This window comes from Spinacia oleracea, chromosome 2, assembly GCF_020520425.1.
Source record: "Spinacia oleracea cultivar Varoflay chromosome 2, BTI_SOV_V1, whole genome shotgun sequence".
Taxonomy (NCBI): Eukaryota; Viridiplantae; Streptophyta; class Magnoliopsida; order Caryophyllales; family Amaranthaceae; genus Spinacia; species Spinacia oleracea.
In genome coordinates this window covers 77861846-77886321 of record NC_079488.1, presented here as the reverse complement: position 1 = coordinate 77886321, position 24476 = coordinate 77861846, and the positions used below count along the sequence as shown (strand labels likewise).

General features: G+C 36.5%; 1 protein-coding gene across 1 annotated transcript; it reads right to left on the bottom strand.

Annotated features, from left to right (window-relative positions):
* Positions 1 to 1409: 1409 nt before the first annotated feature.
* On the bottom strand, positions 1410 to 1874 carry LOC110800000 (uncharacterized). The gene has a single exon (XM_022005292.2). It carries the CDS (start codon positions 1872 to 1874, stop codon positions 1410 to 1412), a length of 465 nt encoding a protein of 154 aa, XP_021860984.2.
* Between the last annotated feature and the right edge of the window lie 22602 nt (positions 1875 to 24476).

The following is a 24476-nucleotide window of genomic DNA, read 5'->3' as shown; positions in this document are numbered from 1 at the left end:
CCAAAACCTTCCTTCTTAACTCCTCCATTTTAACATCAGCAAGAGGCATATGCGTAAATAGCTTATAAACTTGAGTAACAACAATATCACCTTTCTTCACCCCAAACATATTCCTCCATTTATCTCTCAAAACATTGTCCACATGTCTTTCAACAACAGAACAGATTTATTGCCTATAGGAACCCCAAACACATCATGCACATCTAAATCTTGAAGTTGAAACTCGTTTTCCCCATTTATACGAAATGTTGGCCCATTCATTACATCAAAATGAAATTTAATACAAAACCACCGGAGCATATCTCTAGGCAACTTTGTCAACTTGATATGAAAAATATCCCCAAAACCTATTTCAGTAACAACAAGCTTCTGATTGTCATTTATTTTTTTTTATTTTTTTTTGACAATAGCTAATCGCAAAGAACAACTAAAACATACAAAGAGAAATTGAAAAACTACTACTATTGCTGCTACGAGCTTTTTTAGCTCTTACATTGCTTTCGAAATGACTAAGGACATGTGATGACATTTTCCGTTTGTCACCAATACCTACCTTGGTAAAGAGGATGCGCTTGTTGTAACTTACCATTTTCCTTTTCACATGAGCCGACCTTCGTGCTGCGGGGATTCGGTGATTTGGTGTCGATGTTGAGAAAACAAAAGGGATAGATGTTGACGAGCTCCCTAAGCAAGCTTGGATTTCAATGGGTGCCAAAGTGTTACAAGCCTCGGGTACGAGGTTGAAGTCCATATCCATTTGTAGACCATACTCGCTAATTTCCTTGGTGGTGATCATGCCCTCCATTGTTGCAAGACTTTCAACTGCTTGATCCTTTCCCTCACAACTCTTAGAAGGATTTTGGTTCACCTGATCTTTAGTTTCTTTCTTCGGAGTGCTACGCACTGACATCCAAGTATAATCTTTAGGCTTATAAAAATTGAATTGTTTCCCTTGCAGGAGGTGTTCATAAGTTGAGGGTGAAATTTGCAGAGAGGAGGTCTTCTTCTTGTTGGTGAATGTAACCTTCCTCTTTCCATTGCTAATAGATTTAAAGCTTGAACTTGACTTTCCAGGAAATTTTTCAGAACTTTCCATAGATAATTGTTCATACATACACACATTAGCATTTGAACTATTTCCTCCATTGCTCTCAAAGCAATTAAGATTGTCATCCTTCCCCTTCCTGGTATAGGTAGACAAAAACTAGGCAGTTGAAAGGGCCTTCTTACCTTTCCTGTCCTTAGCTATCTCACAAATATCCACTTCAGATGATCGTTTCCCACTTGCTGGGGGAATCTTTGTCAATAAATGAAAGGGATCAAAACTCCCTTTTGGTTGACTCTCATTAGTCAAAGAGCTTGTTGATTTGGCAAGTTCATTCGGAACGCCGTTGATGGAAACCACTTGCTCAAGATGGTATCCTTTGATTTTTTTCATGAAGGCTTGAAATTTCAATTTTGATAGCTTTATCAAGAGGTGCTAATGCTAATGCTTTTTCAAAGTCTGACATAGCGGATTTGACATCACCAGATCTAGCATACGCTTGACCTCTTCTGTAGAGGCTTTTGGTGTTGTTTCGGTCCCTAGCCAAGATGACGGAACATAAAGAAATGACAGTGTCATAGTTTCCAAGCTTTAATTCACACGCTGACAAGTTCGAAAAACAAGAATTGACAAGTATGGTGATATTATTATCCATTTCTTCCTCCATGGAGAATTCAGAAACAATAACATCCAAGACTGTTTCATAAACCATGACTGCCGATTTAAACTCCCCTTTCTTAAAGTAGCAATTACCTATCTCCTTCAACCCAGATGCCCAAGTCACTAAAACTTGAACCGGGGCTTCACCAAGATCTCCTACTCTCAACATATGCAACTTAAATCCTCCCCCAGCACTTCAAACCTTAACCTCCAATACTCCGAATTCTCAAAAGCAAAGTCCATATCAGAATAGCACAATACTTATAATGATCCGACACCACAGGAAAGCAGACTCCAACAAATTGAGCTAAACACTAACAACAAAGACGGAGAACCCGAACATCTTACAACTTTCAAATACTAATCAGGAAGCCAATAAAGAAAATTAAGCATCCACCCATACAGTAGCACATGAAATCAAACTCCTTCCTACCACAAATAAACTAACGAATATAATAAAACCACAACAATCAAGATACCAAACTGCAGCTTCCTTCCTACCACAACTAAATCGACCCAAATTAAAGATAATAAAACTACTTCAATCAAATTGCCAAATCAATATCGCAAACCAATTACTTAACTTGATTAGTGATCGGATATGAGTCGACGAAACAGGTACTGACCACTGTTGGATCGGACTCGCCCCAATCTGATTTCAGTCGGTAATCGGCGTGATCGGTCGCCTCAAATGATTAAGCAAGAGAAGGGGATCGCCGGCAACCAGTTTTACGGAGGCTTTACTAGTTACCGGCGACCCTGGCGGCGGCTTCTGGGCTTCCTGTATATCTTGAGCAGGAGAAAACCCTAGAGAGAGAACCTTTGGATTTCTTTTCTTTTGAATATTTAATATTAGAGAAAGTTACCAATTTGGAACTTAATTGCTTAACAAACTCAACTCACAAAGTCAAACCTCTGATTGTCATTTAGAAGAGTAATCAAATGTGTCAAACCATGGGTGTACATCGAGCAACAATATCAGCAGAACTGCAATTATAAGACCAAGAAAACAACAATAAGACACGAAAGGTAACTACTACAAAACTAAGAAGTAACAATAGAATTAATAAGTAACTGCAACTTATTTTTTAATTACTTACTTAGCAAAAGTTTGTCCTTCTTCTAGGATTATAACCTTTGGCTTTTTTATTTTGATTGAATTTTGAAGTCCTTTTTTACATTCGAATTTAATTTTGGTCCACCTCTTTTGCATCTTGGAGAATTATCAGTTCCTTGTATGTTAGAAGTTATACTGAAAAAAAATAACAAAAAGTAGAATGTAACATTAATATATAATAGAAAATAATCCTGAAAATCACATTAAAGTAACAACAATAAAAATAGAAAGTAACAACTATAAACTAGAAAGGTAACGACATCAAAAAATAAACATAACATTAATATATAATAGAAAGTAATCCTGAAATCACATTAAAGTAACAACAATAAAAACTAGAAAGTAACAACTATAAAAGTAGAAAGTAACAACTATAAACTAGAAAGGTAACGACATCAAAAAATAAACGTAACAGTGACTAAAATATAAAAGTAACTACAAAAAATATTAAAAAAACTTACTTCGAATTATCGGCTTCATCTTCATCATCATCTTCAATAATTATAACTTCTGGTATTTTACTTTCTAAATTTTCACAGTTGTCTGTAAAGTTAAATCAATTACATTAATAAGTAACAGATTAAGAGGTATTGAATTTTTCAAATTTTTGAAAATTAAGAAAAAACTAAATCGTAAGATAAATCAAAAGTTCAAATGGCTTCAATTATATAAAATGGTAACAATCTCTAAATCAGAACCGAAACAGAAACAATGTAAAGTAAAAATAGGTGAATAATGTAATCGGATAAACAATTACGCAAACAAAAATTAGGGTAAGAAAACTCAATCAACTAACCTTCGTTGAACGCACATTGCCTCTTCTTCCCATAAGGACCATGAGTAACATGCTTTACTCCCATTATCGACGAACAAAGTGCACAGAGATTATATAGTTAGTGCTGGAAATTTTAACCGTAAAATGAAAAATAAGAAGAAGAAGAAGAAGAAGAAGAAAGAAGAAGAAGAAGAAGAAGAAATGAAATGGATTATGTTAGGAAGATTAAAAAACAACACTAAAAAGGCAAAAAATGGACACCTAATATAATAACTGTCAAAAAGTATAAAAAGCAAATAATATATACAAAGGTAAATAACCTGACACGTGGCCTTAAGTTTAAAAGTAACATCCAAAACATTAAAAAGAAATTAATCACTTAAGAAAAATGATTACAAAATAATAAAAATTCGTAAACCAAACATAGTAACATCACTATCAATAAAAGGTAACATCCCAAAACAAACAAAGTAACAACTAAATATTCTAACTTAATATGTAGCAGTCACAAATTAACCAGTAACTATAAGAAAAAAAAAATAACTATAAAGAATAGGGAAACTAACTAACAAACACACTATTTGCCTATTTTGTGGTAAGGTTATAAACATCCTTTAAGACTAAAAAGAAACAAACTTCAAAATATAAATGAACATTCCCTTAACTGTATAAGTAACATGCATATAATTTAAAAGTAATCAGCTTATACAGTGAAAGTAACTAGAATAAAAATAAAAATAAAAACTTGTCTAATAATCTAAAAGTACCTGGCTTTACCTTATAAGTAACATTAAAAGTACCTGGTCTTAACCTTATAAGTAACAGACTTTTATTCAATTTTCTAATATTATTTCAATACCTTTCATTAAATTAGATGCATTTAATTATATTGGTAACAGTCATCACAATAAAAAGTAATTGATCTTAATACATATAAGTAACAAATGAAATATTATAAGTAAAGACTACCTATTGAAATATTATTAAAGTATAAAAGTGGATAAGTAATTTAAATTTTAAAATAGTAACACCAAATCATATAAATGGTAACACAGAAAGGAAATTATATTTAACACAACACACAACTGATTATTTGTTTAAAAAATAATCACACAATTGTTTAACCTTTAAAATCTAAATTCACAACTAATTGTTCCTTTTAAAAACTAAACACACAACTAATTATTTGCTTAAAAACACCTATCTAAAATCCAAACTACAGAGTACTTTCATTTTCAGTAACACCACCATCATTAGGTTCACGAGTATCAAGATTTGAAGTTTCTTCCTCATTGAAATCATTGTATACATCTGAAGATTGTGATTCAACACCGTCATTGGCAAGTTTCTTCCTCCGTTTTTCCTGCCTCTCATTTGCTAAGAGCTTCTTGTTTTCTTCTGCAATCTTCTTTTCTTCTGCAGCAACTAACTTCTCATTCAATAAAACAAGCGACATAATTTGTGCCCTTTGAGCATTAAATTCCTTAAGCTCTGTCAACAATTATGTCCTCTTAGAATTTAAATCACTCAGCATAAGGGCAGCAGCAATTTCAGCACGACAAAGCCTTCGTTTTGTTGACTATATAATAGAAGAAAACATCTATATTAGTAACCAAGTAACCACCATAAAACATAAACATAAAATAAATAAAATATTATGTAATCTGAGCAAAAATAAAAATATAAATGAAGTAACAGTTTCCATTAAACAAAAGTAACATATAACATGAATGAGAAGTAACACTTTCAATAAACAAAGGTAACATCCTAATAAATACATATGCAAATTAGGTAATATAATGAATTATTGAAATATATGTTAATTATAACATAAAATAAAACACTGACCATTAATAAATTGTTAAATTCAAATTGCTCTCCTTGATACTTGCAACAATGAAGCATAGTAGACACACCACAATCATTGGTGTAGACTTTAGTAGTCCAATAAAATTGAATAGTTCTGATTTCAAAATCAATCAACTTTGAACCTTTAGAATGTCCTTTGAATGCAAATACATTCCCATATATTTTATCTAAAAATAGAATAGGTAACAATAAATGGTTTAAACAAAGTAACACATATAAGCCAAAAAATAAAACAAAATTAAAGAAAACTACTTTAACTAATAAAGTAACATAAAAGACAATGAACAGTAACATGTGAATCAATGAAAGGTAACAGCCCCATAACAAACATAGTAACAGCTAATTATTCTAACTTATCATGAGTCAGAAAATTACCAGTAATTCTAAAAAAAGAAAATACACAAGGAACATCATCAATACAACAAAGGAAACTTAAAATATGGAAAATGCATATGAGGTAACTCTTTCATAAAACAAAGGTAACATGTAGCATGCATCTGAAATAACATCTTCAATACAACAAGGTAACTTATATAGTGCATATAAAGTAACATCATCAATACAACTAAGGTAACATGTATAGTGCATATAAAGTAACATCATCAATACAACTAGCACTACAAAAACACAAGATTCATAGTGACGCTTTTTGGGTTAAAAAATGGCGCTAAAAAGCGTCACAATTTTCTATAATGACGCTTCACAAAAGCGTCATTATAATTTGGGCCACTATATAATGACGCTTTTAGTAGCCACAAAGTTCGAATTTTGTGACGCTTTTTTAAGCCACTCCTTTAATATAAGGACGCTTTTAGTGGTTGATTTTTGCGGAGCTACATTTGAGCCAAATCGATTGTGATGCAACAAAGCGTCACAATTTACCTCCCCATATTTCCTACCAAAAAGATTACGACGCAAAAAAGCGTCAAAATTTACCTCCCCGTTATTTCCCACCAAAACACCTTTGATGTAAAAAAGCGTCACAGTTTACAATCATATTTTTTAAAAAATTTTAAAATAGAGAAACTTTATTACCAAAAGGAAGTATTACAAGAAAAGTTCAAACGAAACAAAAAATACAGCAATGGGTGCACAGACCGCAACCCTAAGAGACAAACCCAAAAAGAAAGCATCCATCAGAACAACCTGGAATCATTGAGCAGTAAAGAACAACATACAAGAACAGCAGACAGCCTGCAAGCAACAACACACCAACAGCACCTACAACACAACAGATCCCAAAAACCGTAGTCTATGAAACCCAAACTGCAGCGGAAAGTTACACATGCACCAAGCAGACCATAAATCTGCAAACAGAAGGCAGAAGGAAGCATACCAGCAGCACTATACAACCTGTAAACAACGCAGCAACCAACCAACTGAAACAGCTGACTGCAACAACAGAACAAAACAGCAGCAAACACTCATCCATGTGCATATTTGCACTGTCCACACATACTTAATTTTAATTAAAAAACATCCATGTGCATATTTGCAATGTCCAATAATCAAACTAGTTAAGAACAAACCAAAATAACAATAGGATCCTATATTATACATCTATTCATCAAATTTTTGTCTTATCAAATCACACTAGAAATAAAAATAACTTAATTTGTTCCTTTAACATCGAAAAAATGTTGGTTCCTAGATCCCCGTGATTGAGATCGGAGCTTCAATATCTTGATCTAATTGTTACCTTTTCCACCCGAATCATCATTAATCTACACATAAAAAAAAATAAAGTCATATATGTGAAATGTAAAAAGCATTATAACACTATTTTGGAATAACCAAAAAATCACGGTATAAGAAGTCATCTGGAATTGAGTTTTACTCAGAGGACAATCTAAAGGATCATGTGGAGAACGGAGATAGCCGTGTAGAGACAACAAAGTTTTTCTTGAATTGTTTGGCCCTTCTATTGGGTCGTCTGAACCATAAAAGGTTGGAAAATACAACATCTTTGTTTGGACAACGAATTTCTCGAGTTATTTTATCACAGCTTCACTGTGCAGATGAAGATGTGGTACATGTGGCAGTTTGCATATTTAGGTTTGTTGTCCTTAAGATAGCGGGAAGTAGTCTCAATAATCCACTAGATAGTAAGGAACTATTACTGCCACTGCTGGGCCTTCTGGATGAGCGTGAGGAGCAGCTTGTTAAAATCATATTTGGCTGATTTACTAATTTTATGCCACAGCAATGCGTTTTGGCGTTTGCAATAGCAGCTTGTTAAAATCATATTTGGTTGATTTACTAATTTTATGCCACAACAATGCGTTTTGGCATTTGTAACTTCTTTTAGTGCTGATTCGCCAGATGTACATTGACGGGGACTGCCTTAATTCAGTAATAATTCTTGTAACCCAAAATCTGAAGTCATTTCCCCTCATCAAAGATTACATCTAGGCAATTTGAATTGTATTGTGCATTGGGAAAACTTCTGTTTGATTACCAAAAACTCAACAAGTGTGGGAAAGGGCCCCTATAGCTGTTCCTGCCATTTTATTACCCTTTCGTTTGAATGTACAAGTGTATACATACAATATATTCAGTTGTTGGCCTGTCAGTGGGTGAGATCAGGAGCATGATAATGAAAGTTGATTCATATATGGACTGAGCCCCCACTCTGATTGCCTATTTAATGCCTCTATTTTATGCAACTGTTATAACGGACCAAACTGATTGTTTGAGAGACACTTCCATCAATAACATCATTCTTTCTATTACGGCATTACCCGGGTTAAGTGATTGGTCATATATGAGCTATTGGGTGAAGAATGGGAAATTTTTTACCCCTACACTTGTCAATTGTCATAGTTGTCAACACTGTAAGATTTTATTCAATGCAATTGGAGATTCTCCCTTACTCTTTCAACATTGTGTTTCTGATAATAGATATAAGTCATTTTATTTTGTTTCCATGGGCTAGGAAAAGGAGGGGGGTATCCCAAAGCATATCTATTATTAGCTTAAGAAGTCATCTTATATAGTCTCACGGAAATCTGTTCATTTCATTTCAGGTATGATCAACAAAATCAAGAACATCACTATGTGTATAATCTGTTCATTTCATTTCAGGTATTACCCTCTCAAGTCTCTCTTTCCTTTTATGTTATGACTACGAGCTTTTCTTGATGTTTTGCGGTTGAATGCAATATTTTATGTACCATGGACATATCATCAATCGTTCTTTATCTTAAATGGTTTGACATCACGTAATACAGATGGATTATGGAGGTATATGAGCACAACCAGTATATTAATTGTTCTCTCAAGGAAAAGGGACTAGACATGTTTCATTAACCTCCTGTGTAGAAGCTCCTTGTTCCGAAGTTTGAGATGTAAATTGAGAGGCAATAGGATTAACAATTAGAGAGGGTGTCTGCCTATGTGAAGAACGATAGTTAGATAATTTAGGAGCTGTAGAAACATCTGGATGCAGGAATGTAAAGTTGAGCTTAGGGTAACGGGTTTTTATCTCAATATTATGCTAAGAAGGAAGCCCAAAAAGCTTTGGTTTACTGGATTGAAACATAGACTTGGATTTGTATGTTGAAAGATAAATGTCAGCCAGAAGTGGAAACTGTTGGAAAGTGAAGAGCGTGACAGAGATTGAGGCAATAAGAGCAATCAAAATAGGAGCCCAGCTCATGCCCTCTCGGAAAGTGATGAAGAATGTTGCAGTGAAGGCTATTGTCATGGTTGCTATTGAGATGAGCAACAAGATGAGCCCACTCATGAGCTTCAGAGGCAAGAATTTGTGGCAGAGAGAGCTGTCCAGATTCAATATGGTCCAACTGATCCCGTTCTCTTCTGTTTTGGTTGCCGTAATAAAGAAGATAACTTCTTATATAGTGATTTTTGGTTATATATGGTCCAACTGTCGCTTTTTACTTTTACCATTTGTGTATTCTCTAAGGTGCTTATTGTCTATATTAATATCTTCATCAGTTCAGTAGTCTAGTTGCCTAATCTAGTTCCTTATATGGGGCCTTTCTCATAAATTATACTTGTAGGAGGTTTATCTCTTTTTGTGGTTATATATAAGTAGCAAGTACTTTGATTTAGCCATCGGCAATGTGAGGATTTATGACATTACTTTTCATGCTGTTTTTGAAATCTCTACTGTTAATTTTTATATTGTTGACTAACTCTAGTTTGACTCATAACTTATTCGGAAACTGTGGTGGATATGTACACATTTTTAGCTTCTCCTTCAAATATGCATTCGGTAGTTAATTCTGTTTTCCTGTCTGTCTGGTTATCATGTCTGATTATGTGAAGCACCTCGTAGATTCTCAAGGAATTGAAAACAATCATTTGGTAGACAATGTGATTCTTATATTGAGGACCCCTCTGCCACTCGCATATAGTGCTTGCCGTGATGGGGCTGGCCCTTTACTAAGTGGTGTGAGATAATAGTGAAGTATTTTATGGAGAGTAGTTGGGAGATTGCATTGATGACCATCTGGCAGATTTGGAGTATGCAAAATTCATGGTTTTTGATGGAAAAAAGAACGACCCTATGGTAGCTTGTTCCAAAACTATGAACTTCCTAAGTGCGTATGAAGCTGCCAACATTTGTGAGAGTGCTCTAGTGGAGGATGCAGGCAATATGGGACTGTTGTTGTCAAATAGGCCAACAATATGGAGCTTAAGAGGGGAGGGCGACCTTTCAAATTCTTTAACTACATTGCTCAACAAACTGAGTTTATTCAGAAAATTAAAGAAGGGTGGGGCAAAGAGATAACAGGACAACAATGTTTCAATCATGACAGAAATTGAAACACATTAAGGCAGGGCTAATCTCTTCACCAGAGGGATTCTGCTAAGCTTGATGATAGAATTGAAATAAATGTCTCAACTAAATAGAAAGAAATGAAGTCTTACCGTACTATCAAACCGTGCCTTGGTTGCTCCAAATTTCTTTGCTATAATCAGATGTGAAGTCATATACACAAGGAACAACACCTGCAGAATTAAGAAAGAAAAATTCGGAATCATGTTACAAGCAGCAGAAAAGGCCAATAGCGTAAGTTTCTCCTTATGTAACTATAGCCATTATTACTACAGAATCAGAAAAACATTAGAACTTGGCTCAGTTTAATACAGATTGCTTTCCCATCCATTGTTCGATTCTATAGTTAAGCTAGGTATATTATAACATTACAGGCTTCTCACTACTGCAAAAGATTGAAGGAAATAATGCCCTTGGTCCAAGTATGCATATAATATTAAGTCTAATAAATGCGGTTCAGTATTAATTAACAAGTTAATAATTCAGTGAGATCAAGTAAGCTGAATGCCTAGCTAGAGGCCGCTTCAGTTCAAGTGGAATTAATGATATTAATCCACATCTTACTCTTGACTGAACCCGTAGGGTCACACAAATAGTACGTAAACGGATCAAGTATTTAATGGCATTAAATACTCCATCTATGGATATTCGGAATCGACGGATCTTGGTTTCAGTGGGAGCTAAGATCGTCAAAAGCAAGCAAATGAATACTCCAGAAATGATGATATTGCCGGAAACGGAAATATGGATCGTATCGGAAATATAAATATTATCCAAGTCGTAGATGTTGCCGGAAACGGAAACATGGTACGTATCGGAAAATATTATTGGAAATGGAAATATTACCGGAATCGGAAATATTGCCGGAAACGGAAATATTGTCAGAATCGGAAATATTATCGGAATCGGAAAATAATTCCGGAAACGGAAATATTAAATATTTGTTCGAAACGGAAATTAATTCCGGAATCGGAAATATAAAATATTGTTCGTACCGGAAACCGGGAATTTAATCGGAAGCGCATCGTACGAATTAGCATCGGACGAGTCTTGCTAGACGAAGGCCCAGCACGAAGCCAGGCCCGCGCCCAGCAAGCCGAGCGCCCAACATGGAGCTGCAACAGCCTCGCCAAGCCCAGCGCAAGGCCAGGCCCAGCAAGGCCTTTGGCCCGCGCACGCTGAGCGTGCTGTTGGGCTGCGAGCAGCGACTGCTCGTGTGGGCCGCAAGGCCTGCGTGGGTGGTGCGATGCTCGTGGCCATACGATGCTCATGTTCGTAACGAATCCTAATCCTATCGGAATTCGTGTATTGATTAAATCCTAATCCTAATAGATTAAATTTATTATTTAGAGTTCAAGTTGGATTCTAATTAATAAATCCAAATCGTAGTAGGATTATAATTCCCTTTCCATACCTCTATAAATAGGTGCCTAGGGTCATAATTTATGGAGACAATGGAAGTATTCTAAAGGTAAGATTTTGAAGAAAAATCAGCCATACACTTGCACCTAAATAACCGAAATTCCTAAGCAACCTTAAGGGCGATTCTAGTTGGTCAAGCTTAAGGCGGATCCGGACGTGCTGTGGACTATCTACGGAGGGACGACACTTGGAGTCCTAAAGACTTGTTCTTGTTCGGTTCGGGCGCAGCAAGGGAGGGCACACAACAAAGTGTATGCATCTAAACTATGCTAAATGATTATGTGTAAATAATATGTTTTCCTAGCTTTATGGTTTTTCCGCATGATTTATGTTTTGTCATATGAATCATATCCTAACACTGGTATCACGAGCCTCTTATTATTTTTCATAATATAAATTGCATAAACATGGTTAAATTTTACAAATTTGCAAAGAATTAAAAGGGGTGATTAATTTTCGTAATTGTTAATTAATTGCAAATTGCGTTTATTTAATTATATGTATGTAGTTTTTCGGCAGTTTCTTCGTTACTCATCCAAATCGAGTGATTTTTGTGTCAATTCCGCATGTAAAAGGCATTCTAAATTTTTGACAAAAATAATAATTTTCGGCCGAACCCCGAATTCCCAAATTCGAAGCCTAACTATGACTTTTCGGAGGTTTTAGTTTTTCGAACGCAAAAGTTTGTAAATTTAAGATGTTAAATTAAATATTTGCGATTCTTGTTGATAAATCTTGAATATTTGATTGACCTACTGTATATGTTTAACAAGTTTGAATGCCTAGCCTTGTTAATTATACAACCTAATTTGTAATTATGATTAATTTGTTGAAATTCGAATAATTTAGAATTAATTTGATTTTCATAATTAATTAATAATTTAATTAGGTACCAATGATTAAAAACCACCATAAAAATTGTTAATTTGTGTTAAATTTTAAATTTTTATGACCTAGATTTGAATCCATGTTAATCGGAAATTAATTAATTAATAAATTTTCGATTTTTCGCCCTAAAATTATGAAATTAATATGATTTATTAATTTGTCATTAATTTTGGAAATAAAAGTTTTAATTTTTATGCAATTCGCTCATAAAACTTGCACGCACAAAGCAATGGACGCTACGTGTTACCCTTAAGGGGTGTTGTATAGTGCGGGCATGCGACGACGAGCAAGGGAGCTCGTCGCCCATGCGGTACGAATGCAGCGAGCAAGGCGAGTAGCACGCGAGCACAAGGCAGCAGCCCTGCCTTGCGTCGAGTGCTGCGATGATGCATGGGCGGATGGGCGAAGAAGCAAGGCGAGCGAAGATGGCAGGCGCGCGCGCGGGCAGCGAGGGGTGCCTCGCAGCACGAGCGCTACCTCGCCCAGCCTCGCCAAGCAACTGCTGCGCTACGAAGCAGCGAGCGATGCTGCGCGCAAGCGTGGCTCGGCTTGCTGCGTTTGCGCGTGGCAACTGCTCGTGCCTTGCTGTGCGATCACTCGTGAGGGGCGATGCTGCCTCGAGGACTCGACGGGGCATGGGCGCAAGCCCATGACCTCGTCTTGACCCGATTGATGCGTTTTGAATTTAATTTTCAGTACGGAAACGATTTTAATTAATTTTAAAATTCGAAATTTAAATTGTTTTCTTGGATTTTAATTTTGAATATTATAATTATTATAAATTTTATTTATACTAATTATTTTACTAAAATTAAATCTTGAATTAATTTAAATTCGTTTAATTCAACTGAAATAAATTAAATTAATGGATTCGATTATAAATTTATATGAGCTTTAAATTTTAATTAAATTTGTATGTTTCCGGTTAGACTAGAAATACATTTTTATGTTTAAAATTAGTAAAGCATATGAATTTATTGGTTTAAGTGGGAGCATTTTTAGTCATAAACTCTTGATTAGGTCTACAAATCCTTTAAGGTTAAACAACTTGATTAGAATTAATAAGGAATGAATAATTGGTAAATTATTGGTGCCCTTAATTAATTGCTGCAAATATTTATGTGATGCATAACGTGTTTTACTAACCAGCTATGTGGGCCATTCATGATAATGAATGGGTGAATGGTATATATTGTATATGTATTGTTTTGCAGGTTATGGAGTGACTAGTATGGCCCAAATAGGATAGAAAATATGGTCTGCGTACCATTAATTTGAATGTAATTGGTCTAATGCACCAAATTTGTTTTTCAATTTAAATATGGTCTGCGTACCATCAAATAGTTGTAATTAGTTTAATTATAGCTTATCCTATTTGAAGAAAGTGGCGCCTCCCACGGTGAAATTCAAGACGAAGTTACCATTTTCGAGACGGACTTTGAAGTTGAAGCTTCAAGATGTAGTCGGGCCATACTAGATCACATTTATCTTATGCATGCTTTAAGTTATTTATTGCTTTAAATATGTCTTAATTATGCATGAGATTGTGGCTTGATTATGTTGCATGATTAAGGATTTTAGTTCACTTAAAATCTAACCAACATAGTAAGAGCCTTAAGTTCCAAACTTAAAAATTGAGTTAAAAGGTGCCATGCCAAAATAAACACTTGCTTGGATATCCTTTACATCAATCTAGTAATAGTTTTCGCTCAGCGAGGTGTTACTTATTGGTCCTAAAGGGGTAAGGTACACAAATAATTGTGAGTACATGTTAGTTTTGGTGAAACTCAACGATATAAGTAAGGAATCCATTTATGTCGTGGCAAAATCGATAGGTTTACCTAATAAGTTCTTAGACGTACCTATCAACCAAGAGTAGTTTCTAGACTATTAGCAAAAGGCTTTTGCTTACCTAAAAGATTTTAGAATTGAGTCTAAATACATAATGTGCTTAATTCTTCAATGGATTTTAGGGTCTTGGAATCATTTTATTCACACCTGCCGGAACACATAACTTGAATAAAATGCTTAATGAACATTGAATTATGCATGTATGCTAGAATTTAAGTTTATTAAGAGAAACTGTGAATGGTTATTTATTTGTTTATTCTTTTCAATTGTAGTTTTAACTATGGAAAACAACAATCAAAACATCATCATGGGTTCTGAGCTTATGGTCAAGCTGAACCTAACAAATTTTCTTGAATGGGAAGCTAAGCTAGTTGAAATAGTCAGACTCAATGGACTTGAGTATGTACTGTTACATCCCATGCCAAGCTACTATGCCAGAGACATGACCCCTGAAAGATTTTCCGCCTGGGATGCGGATCTCAAAAAGGTTATGAGTCTCATGCTGAACAATATCCCTGATGAATGGACTAGAAGGTTTGTAGCTTATGAACCTTTTACGCTCATCAAGAATCTGAGGGATATCTGTCGTGGAAGCACGGAGGACAGGGACCTGAACGTCCATGAGTTGATTGAATCAATGTCTGGTCTAAAGGTTAGTTCTCCCAACAGGTGTTATAGGATGGAGGTCCAAGAAACACATGTTCAGCTCCTTCGCACTAAACAAAGGGTAGGCGTCCCACTAAGGTTCCATGTGGATCTTATGCTTTCATATTTCGATCGCCTAAGTCTGCTAGGAACGCCAATAAGCGAAAGGATGGCAGTCTCTGTCTTGCTCAATTCACTGCACAGTGGGTTTGGTCGCTTCAAGCAACTATACCTAAGTGAACCAAGATAAGAAACAGTTGCAGAATTTGTTCACCTTGTCAAAAAGGCTGAGATAATACTGGACTGCGAAGCCAAAGATTTACTCAAGGCTAAAGGGAGACCGTTCAAGAAAAGTGGAAAGTCCAAGGGCAATGCTAAATCAAAGCAGGACAAGTCCACATCAAGCTGTCTTTACTGTGATGGAATAGGCCATTACAAAAGAGAATGTCCAAAGCTAAAGGAAGATCAGAAGAACGGAACAGTCGTTCCGTCTTCAGGTATTTTCGTTATAGACTGTATACTTGCTAATTCAACTTCTTGGGTATTAGATACAGGTTGTGGCTCACACTTATGTTCCAATCCACAAGGACTAAGAAGAAGTAGAAAGTTAAGCAAGGGTGAAGTCGACCTACGAGTGGGAAATGGAGCACGGATTGCTGCATTAGCTGTAGGAACTTATAATTTGTCGTTGCCCTCTGGGCTAGTTTTGGAACTGGAAGAGTGTTTCCATGTTCCAAGTCTTACTAAAAACATCATTTCTGTTTTCTTGCTTAGATGCTAAGGGATTTTCCTTTTTAATAAAAGACAATAGTTGTTCGTTTTATTTTAAGGAGATGTTTTATGGATCTGCTAGATTAGTCAATGGACTTTATTTGTTAGATCACGACAAACAAGTTTATAACATAAATACCAAAAAGGCCAAAAAGGATGATTCAGATCTCACCTATCTGTGGCATTGTCGATTAGGCCATATTAACTTGAAACGCATGGAAAGACTTCAAAAGGAAGGAATTCTAGAACCATTTGACTTAGAGGATTATGGTAAGTGCGAATCATGTTTACTTAGCAAAATGACAAAGCAACCTTTCTCTAAAGTTGGAGAAAGAGCAACTGAACTATAGGGTTTAATCCATACAGATGTGTGTGGACCAATGAGTACAAATGCTAGGGGTGGTTTCAGCTACTTTATCACTTTCACTGATGACTTCAGTAGATATGGTTATGTCTACCTAATGAAGCATAAGTCTGGATCCTTTGACAAATTCAAGGAATTTCAGAGTGAAGTAGAGAATCAATTAGGCAAGAAGATTAAAGCACTGCGGTCTGATAGAGGCGGTGAATATCTGAGCTATGAATTTGATGACCATCTGAAAGAATGTGGAATTCTATCAGAATTGACTCCACCTGGAACACCACAATGGAACGATGTGTCGGAACGGAGGAACAGAACCTTGCTAGACATGGTTAGATCAATGATGGGTCAGGCCGAACTTCCAATAGAATTTTAGGGACATGCACTAAATACAGCTGCACTCACAATAAATAGAGCTCCGTCTAAAGCTGTTGAAAAGACTCCATATGAGTTATGGTTTGAAAAGCCTCCAAATGTGTCTTTTCTTAAGATTTGGGGATGTGAAGTATACGTCAAGCGATTAATTTCAGACAAACTTCATCCAAAATCTGACAAATGTATCCTTGTGGGCTATCCAAAGGAAACAAAGGGGTATTACTTCTACAATACATCTGAGAACAAGGTGTTTGTTGCTCGAGATGGTATCTTTTTGGAAAAGAATCACATTTCCAAAATGACAAGTGGGAGAAAAGTAGACCTCGAAGAAATTCGAGTCGAACAACAAACTCTAGAGAATGCTCAAGATGACATTCAGGATGAAACTCAGAGATCTTTAGAAATTTCTGGTGAGATTCGTGGTCAATCTAGAGATATAACCCCGCGTAGATCGCAGAGATATAGATCTCAACCGGAATGGTACTTAGGTATTTTGACGAACGAGAGCTATGATGTTCTATTACTTGAAAGTGATGAACCTGCGACTTACAAACAAGCTTTGACGAGCCCTAGCTCCAAGCAATGGCAAGAAGCCATGCAATCTGAATTAGACTCCATGTTTGAAAACCAAGTATGAGATTTGGTCGATTTGCCAGATGGCTACCAATCCATTGGAAGCAAATGGGTTTTCAAACTAAAAAAGGATTGGTTGAATTTTTCAAAGCTAGATTGGTTGCAAAAGGTTACAGGCAAGTCCACGGTGTGGATTACGATGAAACCTTTTCACCAGTTGCAATGCTAAAATCTATTCGGATAATGTTAGCAATCGCTGCATATTACGATTACGAAATATGGCAGATGGATGTCAAAACCGCTTTCTTAAACGGCGTTTTAACAGAAACTGTGTTTATGACACAGCCTGAAGGTTTTGAGGATCCAAAGAATGCTAAAAAGGTATGCAAGCTAAAGAAATAAATCTACGGATTGAAGCAGGCATCCAGGAGCTGGAATATACGTTTTGATGAAGCAGTCAGTGACTTAACGCAGACGAATCTTGTGTATACAAGAAGGTTAGTGGGAGCAAAATTGCTTTCCTAGTATTATATGTCGATGACATATTACTTATCGAAAATGACATTCCTATGTTGAACTCTGTCAAGATTTGGCTTGGGAAATGTTTTTCGATGAAGGATCTAGGAGAAGCACAGTACATATTGGGCATCAAGATTTACAGAGATAGATCTAAAAAGATGATTGGACTTAGTCAAAGCACTTATATCAATAAGGTGCTTGGTAGGTTCAAGATGGCAAACTCCAAGCGAGGCTACCTACCCATGTCTCATGGAATGAGTCTAAGCAAGACTCAGTACCCAAAAACACTTGATGAGCGTAGACGAATGAATGGGATTCCATATGCATCATTGATTAGTTCAATAATATATGCTATGATATGTACACGCCCGGATGTTGCGTACGCACTCAGTGCTACGAGCAGATACTAGTCAGACCCAGGAGAGGCACATTGGACTGCTGCCAAGAATATTCTGAAGTACCTGAAAACGCACAAAGATGACTTCCTGGTCTATGGTGGAGATGATGAATTAATTGTTAAAGTCTATACGCACGCAAGTTTCCAAACCGACAAAGATGATTTTAGATCACAGTCTGGGTTTGTCTTCTGCCTCAACGGAAGTGCAGTAATCTGGAAAAGTGCTAAGCAAAGCACCATTGCGGATTCTACAACTGAAGCGGAGTACATTGCTGCACATGAAGCAGCAAAGGAAGCTATATGGCTAAGGAAGTTCATAGGTGTACTTGGTGTAGTCCCCTCCATTAAAGGACCAATAGCCCTTTATTGTGATAATAACGGAGCTATTGCACAGGCAAAGGAGCCCAGACACCACGAAAGAGTCAAGCATGTACTTCGTAGATTTCACCTTCTACGAGAGTTCGTTGAAAGAAAAGAAGTCGAGATAAGCAAGATTGGAACTGATGACAACATATCAGATCCATTGACTAAACCTCTGCCGCAGGCGAAGCACAACTCGCACACTGCAGCTATGGGAATCAAGCATATTGGAGAATGGCTTTGATGTCCTTATTTAATGTTTTAAAGTTTTAGAGTTTAAATCTTTGTAAAACATTATTGGTTAATCATTCACAATAAATGAATAGAATTCATTTTTCCATTTAATTTGTGGTTTATTAAATGATGAGTCCCTTCAATTTGACGATATATTCAAGATAGACTGTCAGGACCAGTCCTGTGACTAAGAAATGTCTATCAAGTGAACTTGAATGTCAAAGGTTGAAAATGGTCCCTGGTCGGAGTTTTCTATAAAATTGGACGCATAGAAAACGTTAGACGACTGGAATGCAAGATGACTAATAGTTCTGTTTCTTGAACTATGTGGACATGGCAATGTCGTAATCATTTGCATAGATACTTACTTTGGGAAGACTAGTATCGGACAGACCTATGAAACTTTACTGTAAGAGATGAAAATCTGTCATAAGTAAATTTCATTAAAATTATTAGACACTAAATCCTCAATACCTGAGTGATTTGAGATTACTTGTTTGAGAACTGGTTGCTTTGACGTTGACCAACCGTCGCACCGTAAAAGGAGGCTATAAAGGCAACGCTCAGGTAATCACCTATCAAACGAAGTCTAATCTCAAGATCACAAGATTGGGATTGTCCTCCCATAAATCGGGATGAGATGCTTAAAAGTTGTACAAGGCCACTCGGAGAGCTAGAAACTGTGAAATGCATGGCCGTGCTCGGATGAATCATAGGCTATGATTATCTGTTTATTTGATTAGTTGAACTCTGAAACCGAGAAACACCTCTGGACATAATAAGGATGACAACTCTTACCTTATGTTCAAGACCAAGCATCGAGCGACAAAGGAATTAGGTAATGCACACTTGTCCCTAAGGACAAGTGGGAGACTGAAGGAATAATGCCCCTGGTCCAAGTATGCATATAATATTAAGTCTAATAAATGTGGTTCAGTATTAATTAACAAGTTAATAATTCAGTGAGATCAAGTGAGCTGAATGCCTAGCTAGAGGCCGCTTCAGTTCAAGTGGAATTAATGATATTAATCCACAGCTTACTCTTGACTGAACCCGTAGGGTCACACAAATAGTACGTAAACGGATCAAGTATTTAATGGCATTAAATACTCCATCTATGGATATTCGGAATCGACGGATCTTGGTTTCAGTGGGAGCTGAGATCGTCACAAGCAAGAAATGAATACTCCGGAAACGATGATATTGCCGGAAACGGAAATATGGATCGTATCGGAAATATAAATATTATCCAAGTCATAGATGTTGCCGGAAACGGAAACATGGTACGTATCGGAAAATATTATTGGAAATGGAAATATTACCGGAATCGGAAATATTGCCGGAAACGGAAATATTGTCAGAATCGGAAATATTATCGAAATCGGAAAATAATTCCGGAAACGGAAATATTAAATATTTGTTCGAAACGGAAATTAATTCTGGGATCGGAAATATTAAGTATTGTTCGTATCGGAAATGAATTCCGGAATCGAGAATTTAATCAGAAGCGGATCGTACGAATTAGCATCGGACGAGGCTTGCTAGACGAAGGCCCAGCACGAAGCCAGGCCCGCGCCCAGCAAGCCGAGCGCCCAACATGGAGCTGCCACAGCCTCGCCAAGCCCAGCGCAAGGCCAGGCCCAGTAAGGCCTTTGGCCCGCGCACGCTGAGCGTGCTGTTGGGCTGCGAGCAGCGACTGCTCGTGTGGGCCGCAAGGCCTGCGCGGGTGGTGCAATGCCCGTGGCCATACGATGCTCATGTTCGTAACGAATCCTAATCCTATTGGAATTCGTGTATTGATTAAATCCTAATCCTAATAGATTAAATTTATTATTTAGAGTTCAAGTTGGATTCTCATTAATAAATCCAAATCCTAGTAGGATTATAATTCCTTTTCCATACCTCTATAAATAGGTGCCTAGGGTCATAATTTATAGAGACAATGGAAGTATTCTAAAGGTAAAATTTTGAAGAAAAATCAGCCATACACTTGCACCTAAATAGCCGAAATTCCTAAGCAACCTTAAGGGCGATTCTAGTTGGTCAAGCTTAAGGCGGATCCGGACGTGCTGTGGACTATCTACGGAGGGACGACACTTGGAGCCCTAAAGACTTGTTCTTGTTCGGTTCGGGCGCAGCTAGGGAGGGCACGCAACAAAGTGTATGCATCTAAACTATGCTAAATGATTATGTGTAAATAATATGTTTTCCTGGCTTTATGGTTTTTCCGCATGATTTATGTTTTGTCATATGAATCATAACCTAACAAAGATCACCTCAACCATCAAACGGACTTCACCACTGTCACAAGGTTCGTATGTGTTTTAACTTCCCAAACCAAACTTCTCAAATGTGACAGCAACTAGAAAAGGACAACATGCAAGTCAGACAGATAAATCTGATATTTTGCTTGGTTATCAACACAATATATACCAACCCCAAATCCACAAACATCTCAAGTAACGTATAATCCGAAATTCCTAAAGAAATATTCAAGAAAAAAATGTACTCTTAAATACAATAAAAACAAGGTAAAATGAATAATAGTCTGTTTGTTACCTATGCCTAATTAATTAATCTAAGAGTGACTTAATGTGAGTCAGGGAGCTATTTAGGGATTGAGTCATTAACTATTATATTAGACAATTTGAGATTGATGGGGAATTCAATTATCATTTATTAAATTATACCATACTTTGATTGTTTTATTATCCTAAATATACATAGAATTACCCAACTAAAAGCATGTGAAATTAGAGCAATTCATATATCAAAGAAAAATTTCTACAACACCCAAAACACTTGCACATTAAGCCTCCTAATATTAATTGTTAACAAAAATAACCACATTCACTTAATTATCACCCAAAAAGTTGACAAGAGAATGAGTAATGCACCTGCAGTACAACGGAGGCCTTAAATTCCAGGGTGGAACCACAACCAACACGTTCCAATCCAGAATAATTATACTATAAGAGTAGGTTCTGTCAGCAAGACGAGAGTCTGACCTGTTGGGTTGAAGGTAAACAGAAGTCCAGAATACCCTCTCAAAATGTCCTATCCCTGTGCATACATAAGTAATCTCCAAATAATCAAATCTGCAAAGCCTTTAGTTAAAAACTACAAAACGGCGCCGGAAAAGAGTTTATATATAACTTGAAAAATTAACTTGATTCAATATCTTCAGTTGGGATCAAAATAAAATGATGGCATTTTACACATTATTGAAAGTGGATGAAATGATAAAGAGATGTTTTGCATATAAGAAGCCAAATCTGCATCTCTTAGCTATCACGAAACCCATTAGGTTTTACAAGTATTTTCCTGGTAAAACTTCCGGCTACAATTGAAAATTTTACATACTGTAAAGTAAAAAGTAAAGAAACATCCCGTAGGTCATCTGTCCTTACCCTCTTCTTCCTTCAAGGGGAGAGAATATACGAACCACTGTTTCCATGCCACATCATTCTGTTGTTCAAACCACTAAAGAAATTCACTATCCAACAGACAGAATATTTTGACATATAGGAGCTGATACCCCAGAGGTACATACCGAAAATTTGCTACCTGAATTATCGACCAAGCACCGCCTTCTAAAATCAAGGCTGGAAGGAAATGGTAACTGTTCCCTCTCCTGCATCTTCCAACAGCAAAATCTTTAAATACCTGTGCTGAAACTCCAGATCTTCTTCTACTCCTATCAATCGATGTAGGCTCCCATCTAAAGTTAGAGGCTGGACTCTGGCTCTGGCTCCTCCTTCTTCTCTTACTAGTCCTAGACAGTTTTGCAAAATTTAGGGGAAAAAGACACATTAGTAAAACCTAAAAGGAGCTAGCACAATAAGCTGATAATAGAAGGGAATCTGTGTAAAGTGTAAACTACATGACTAAAGTGCAACTTCCACCCAATTTATTAACCACTTTAAGATGAAAAATCTACTCTAGAGTATACTTCGTATAAAATATAAACAAAATAAAGACGAAACACAAAAAGAGGCCCTCATAGATCTCCAGGAGGGATCCGAGATCTCGAGAAACAATTTAATGTCCAAAAACACCCTAAGAGAAAACAATCAATGATGAAGGAAACTCGAGACTAAAGGAAACTCAAAACAATCAATCATCTTATGCAAAATTGCTATGTTGTCCCCTAATAAATATAATTATTATTATAAAGTACAAAGGAAGCATGAAAAATTCCATGACTAATTAGCACCTTACAATTAGTACCTGTGAGAGCAGCTCCAACCATTCCTCGTGGACCGACTTGAATGCCATTGTCTCCACTCATCTAGTCGACTAGTCCATGAGATATTCGTGTGCAATTTCCTTCTCTATCCCATGTCATTGTGCTATCTTTGCTGCGACTATCATGTCTTCGTGAAGCTCTACCAGGCGAAAGAGGCTCTCTAGAACACAAAGTCAAATTTATAGCAATAAATAACCCTCAGGCAAGACCACTCACCTACTTCATGAAAAGAGAAAATCCCATGGATGTGAAAAATGCAAACAAGTCAAAGGACCTGAAGATAATCCCGTCTGTTGCGACTTTGGTCGCTACAAAACACACCGTATTAGGCTCTAGTCGAAGCCTCAACCTAATTAACTTGTCTAGGCCTTCATACCTGCCAATCAATCAGACCCTGTGAACATGGATTTCATATTTCTAACATTGTAGATGGTGAAATTCATTTCAACAGGGTGTTTTATTCAAACTATGACTAACTTTGACTACTCCAAATAATGTTAGAAATCCAGGATACACAAGATAGGCATTAGGTGGTTCAAGAACAAGTCATCTTCCATGAGAAAAACAAAATGCAATCACGTAATAATCGGGTATCAAGAGAAATTAAACAAGATACGGATTTTAATAACTTCAAAATTTTATGAAATAAGGAGTAGTCCAACTCCAAATTGATCCGTTCTCGAGTAGAAATATAAACAATTCAGACATTCGAAATCTCATGTAAATAGCTCGAAAGATTCTGAAATTAATGTAACTAATTAAAAATGTCTGCTTCCTTGCAGATAGGACATCGAATTTAATGAAATAGTTTATAAACTCTCGTGCAATAACATTTTAAGCCAAAACCAAGAGGAAGAGACGGCAAACACACCAGAAATGACCGAAAGGACCGACAAAGCCAAGGCCACTAATCAGATCCAACTACAAAGGATTCCAATAAACCAGTAACCCACAACATCTGGAGAAATCAAGTTAAATTCAAAGAGATTCATTAACTAGCTAAGACAGTATCATGAAACAGATAGTCCATGCAGTTGAAAAACTTCAGTAAGATTTACCTTAGGATTTTTTTCTTTGTCAACCAAGATTGCTCGGCAACCCTGCTGTGAGGGGGTTGAAAAAGCGCGAGGCTAATGCGTGACCTTGTCCCTCGTGGGTGTGACGATTGTTTTTATTCAATCAAGTGTAATTGGATTTCCTGTGAGTATACACCCAATTGACTAGTAATATAGGAGTCGCCATTCAGTTTTTAACAACAATGAGAAAAACTGACAAAACCCGGTTATCGTGACATAAAGGGAGTGCAATTATGTTTGACCACGACGGCCGTAGGTTCCCTTGTGATCCCTGGTGTGGGGATCTCTCAATATACACCCGCAAGGTAGAGATTGAGGGTTCGGGGGACTGTAACTACCGAGAGGAGTAATTCGCTCGTCAATAACTCCAGAGGTAGGATATCCTTACTAGCTCAGCATAAATAATTGAAGGGACATGCATTAACTATTAAACTAATCTGAATTGATTTTATCAATATGCAACATATAATACTAATTCGATCGTG

Excerpts from the sequence above, each read along its gene's own strand:
- LOC110800000 (XM_022005292.2), bottom strand. The coding sequence starts at position 1,874 with ATGTTGAGAGTAGGAGATCTTGGTGAAGCCCCGGTTCAAGTTTTAGTG.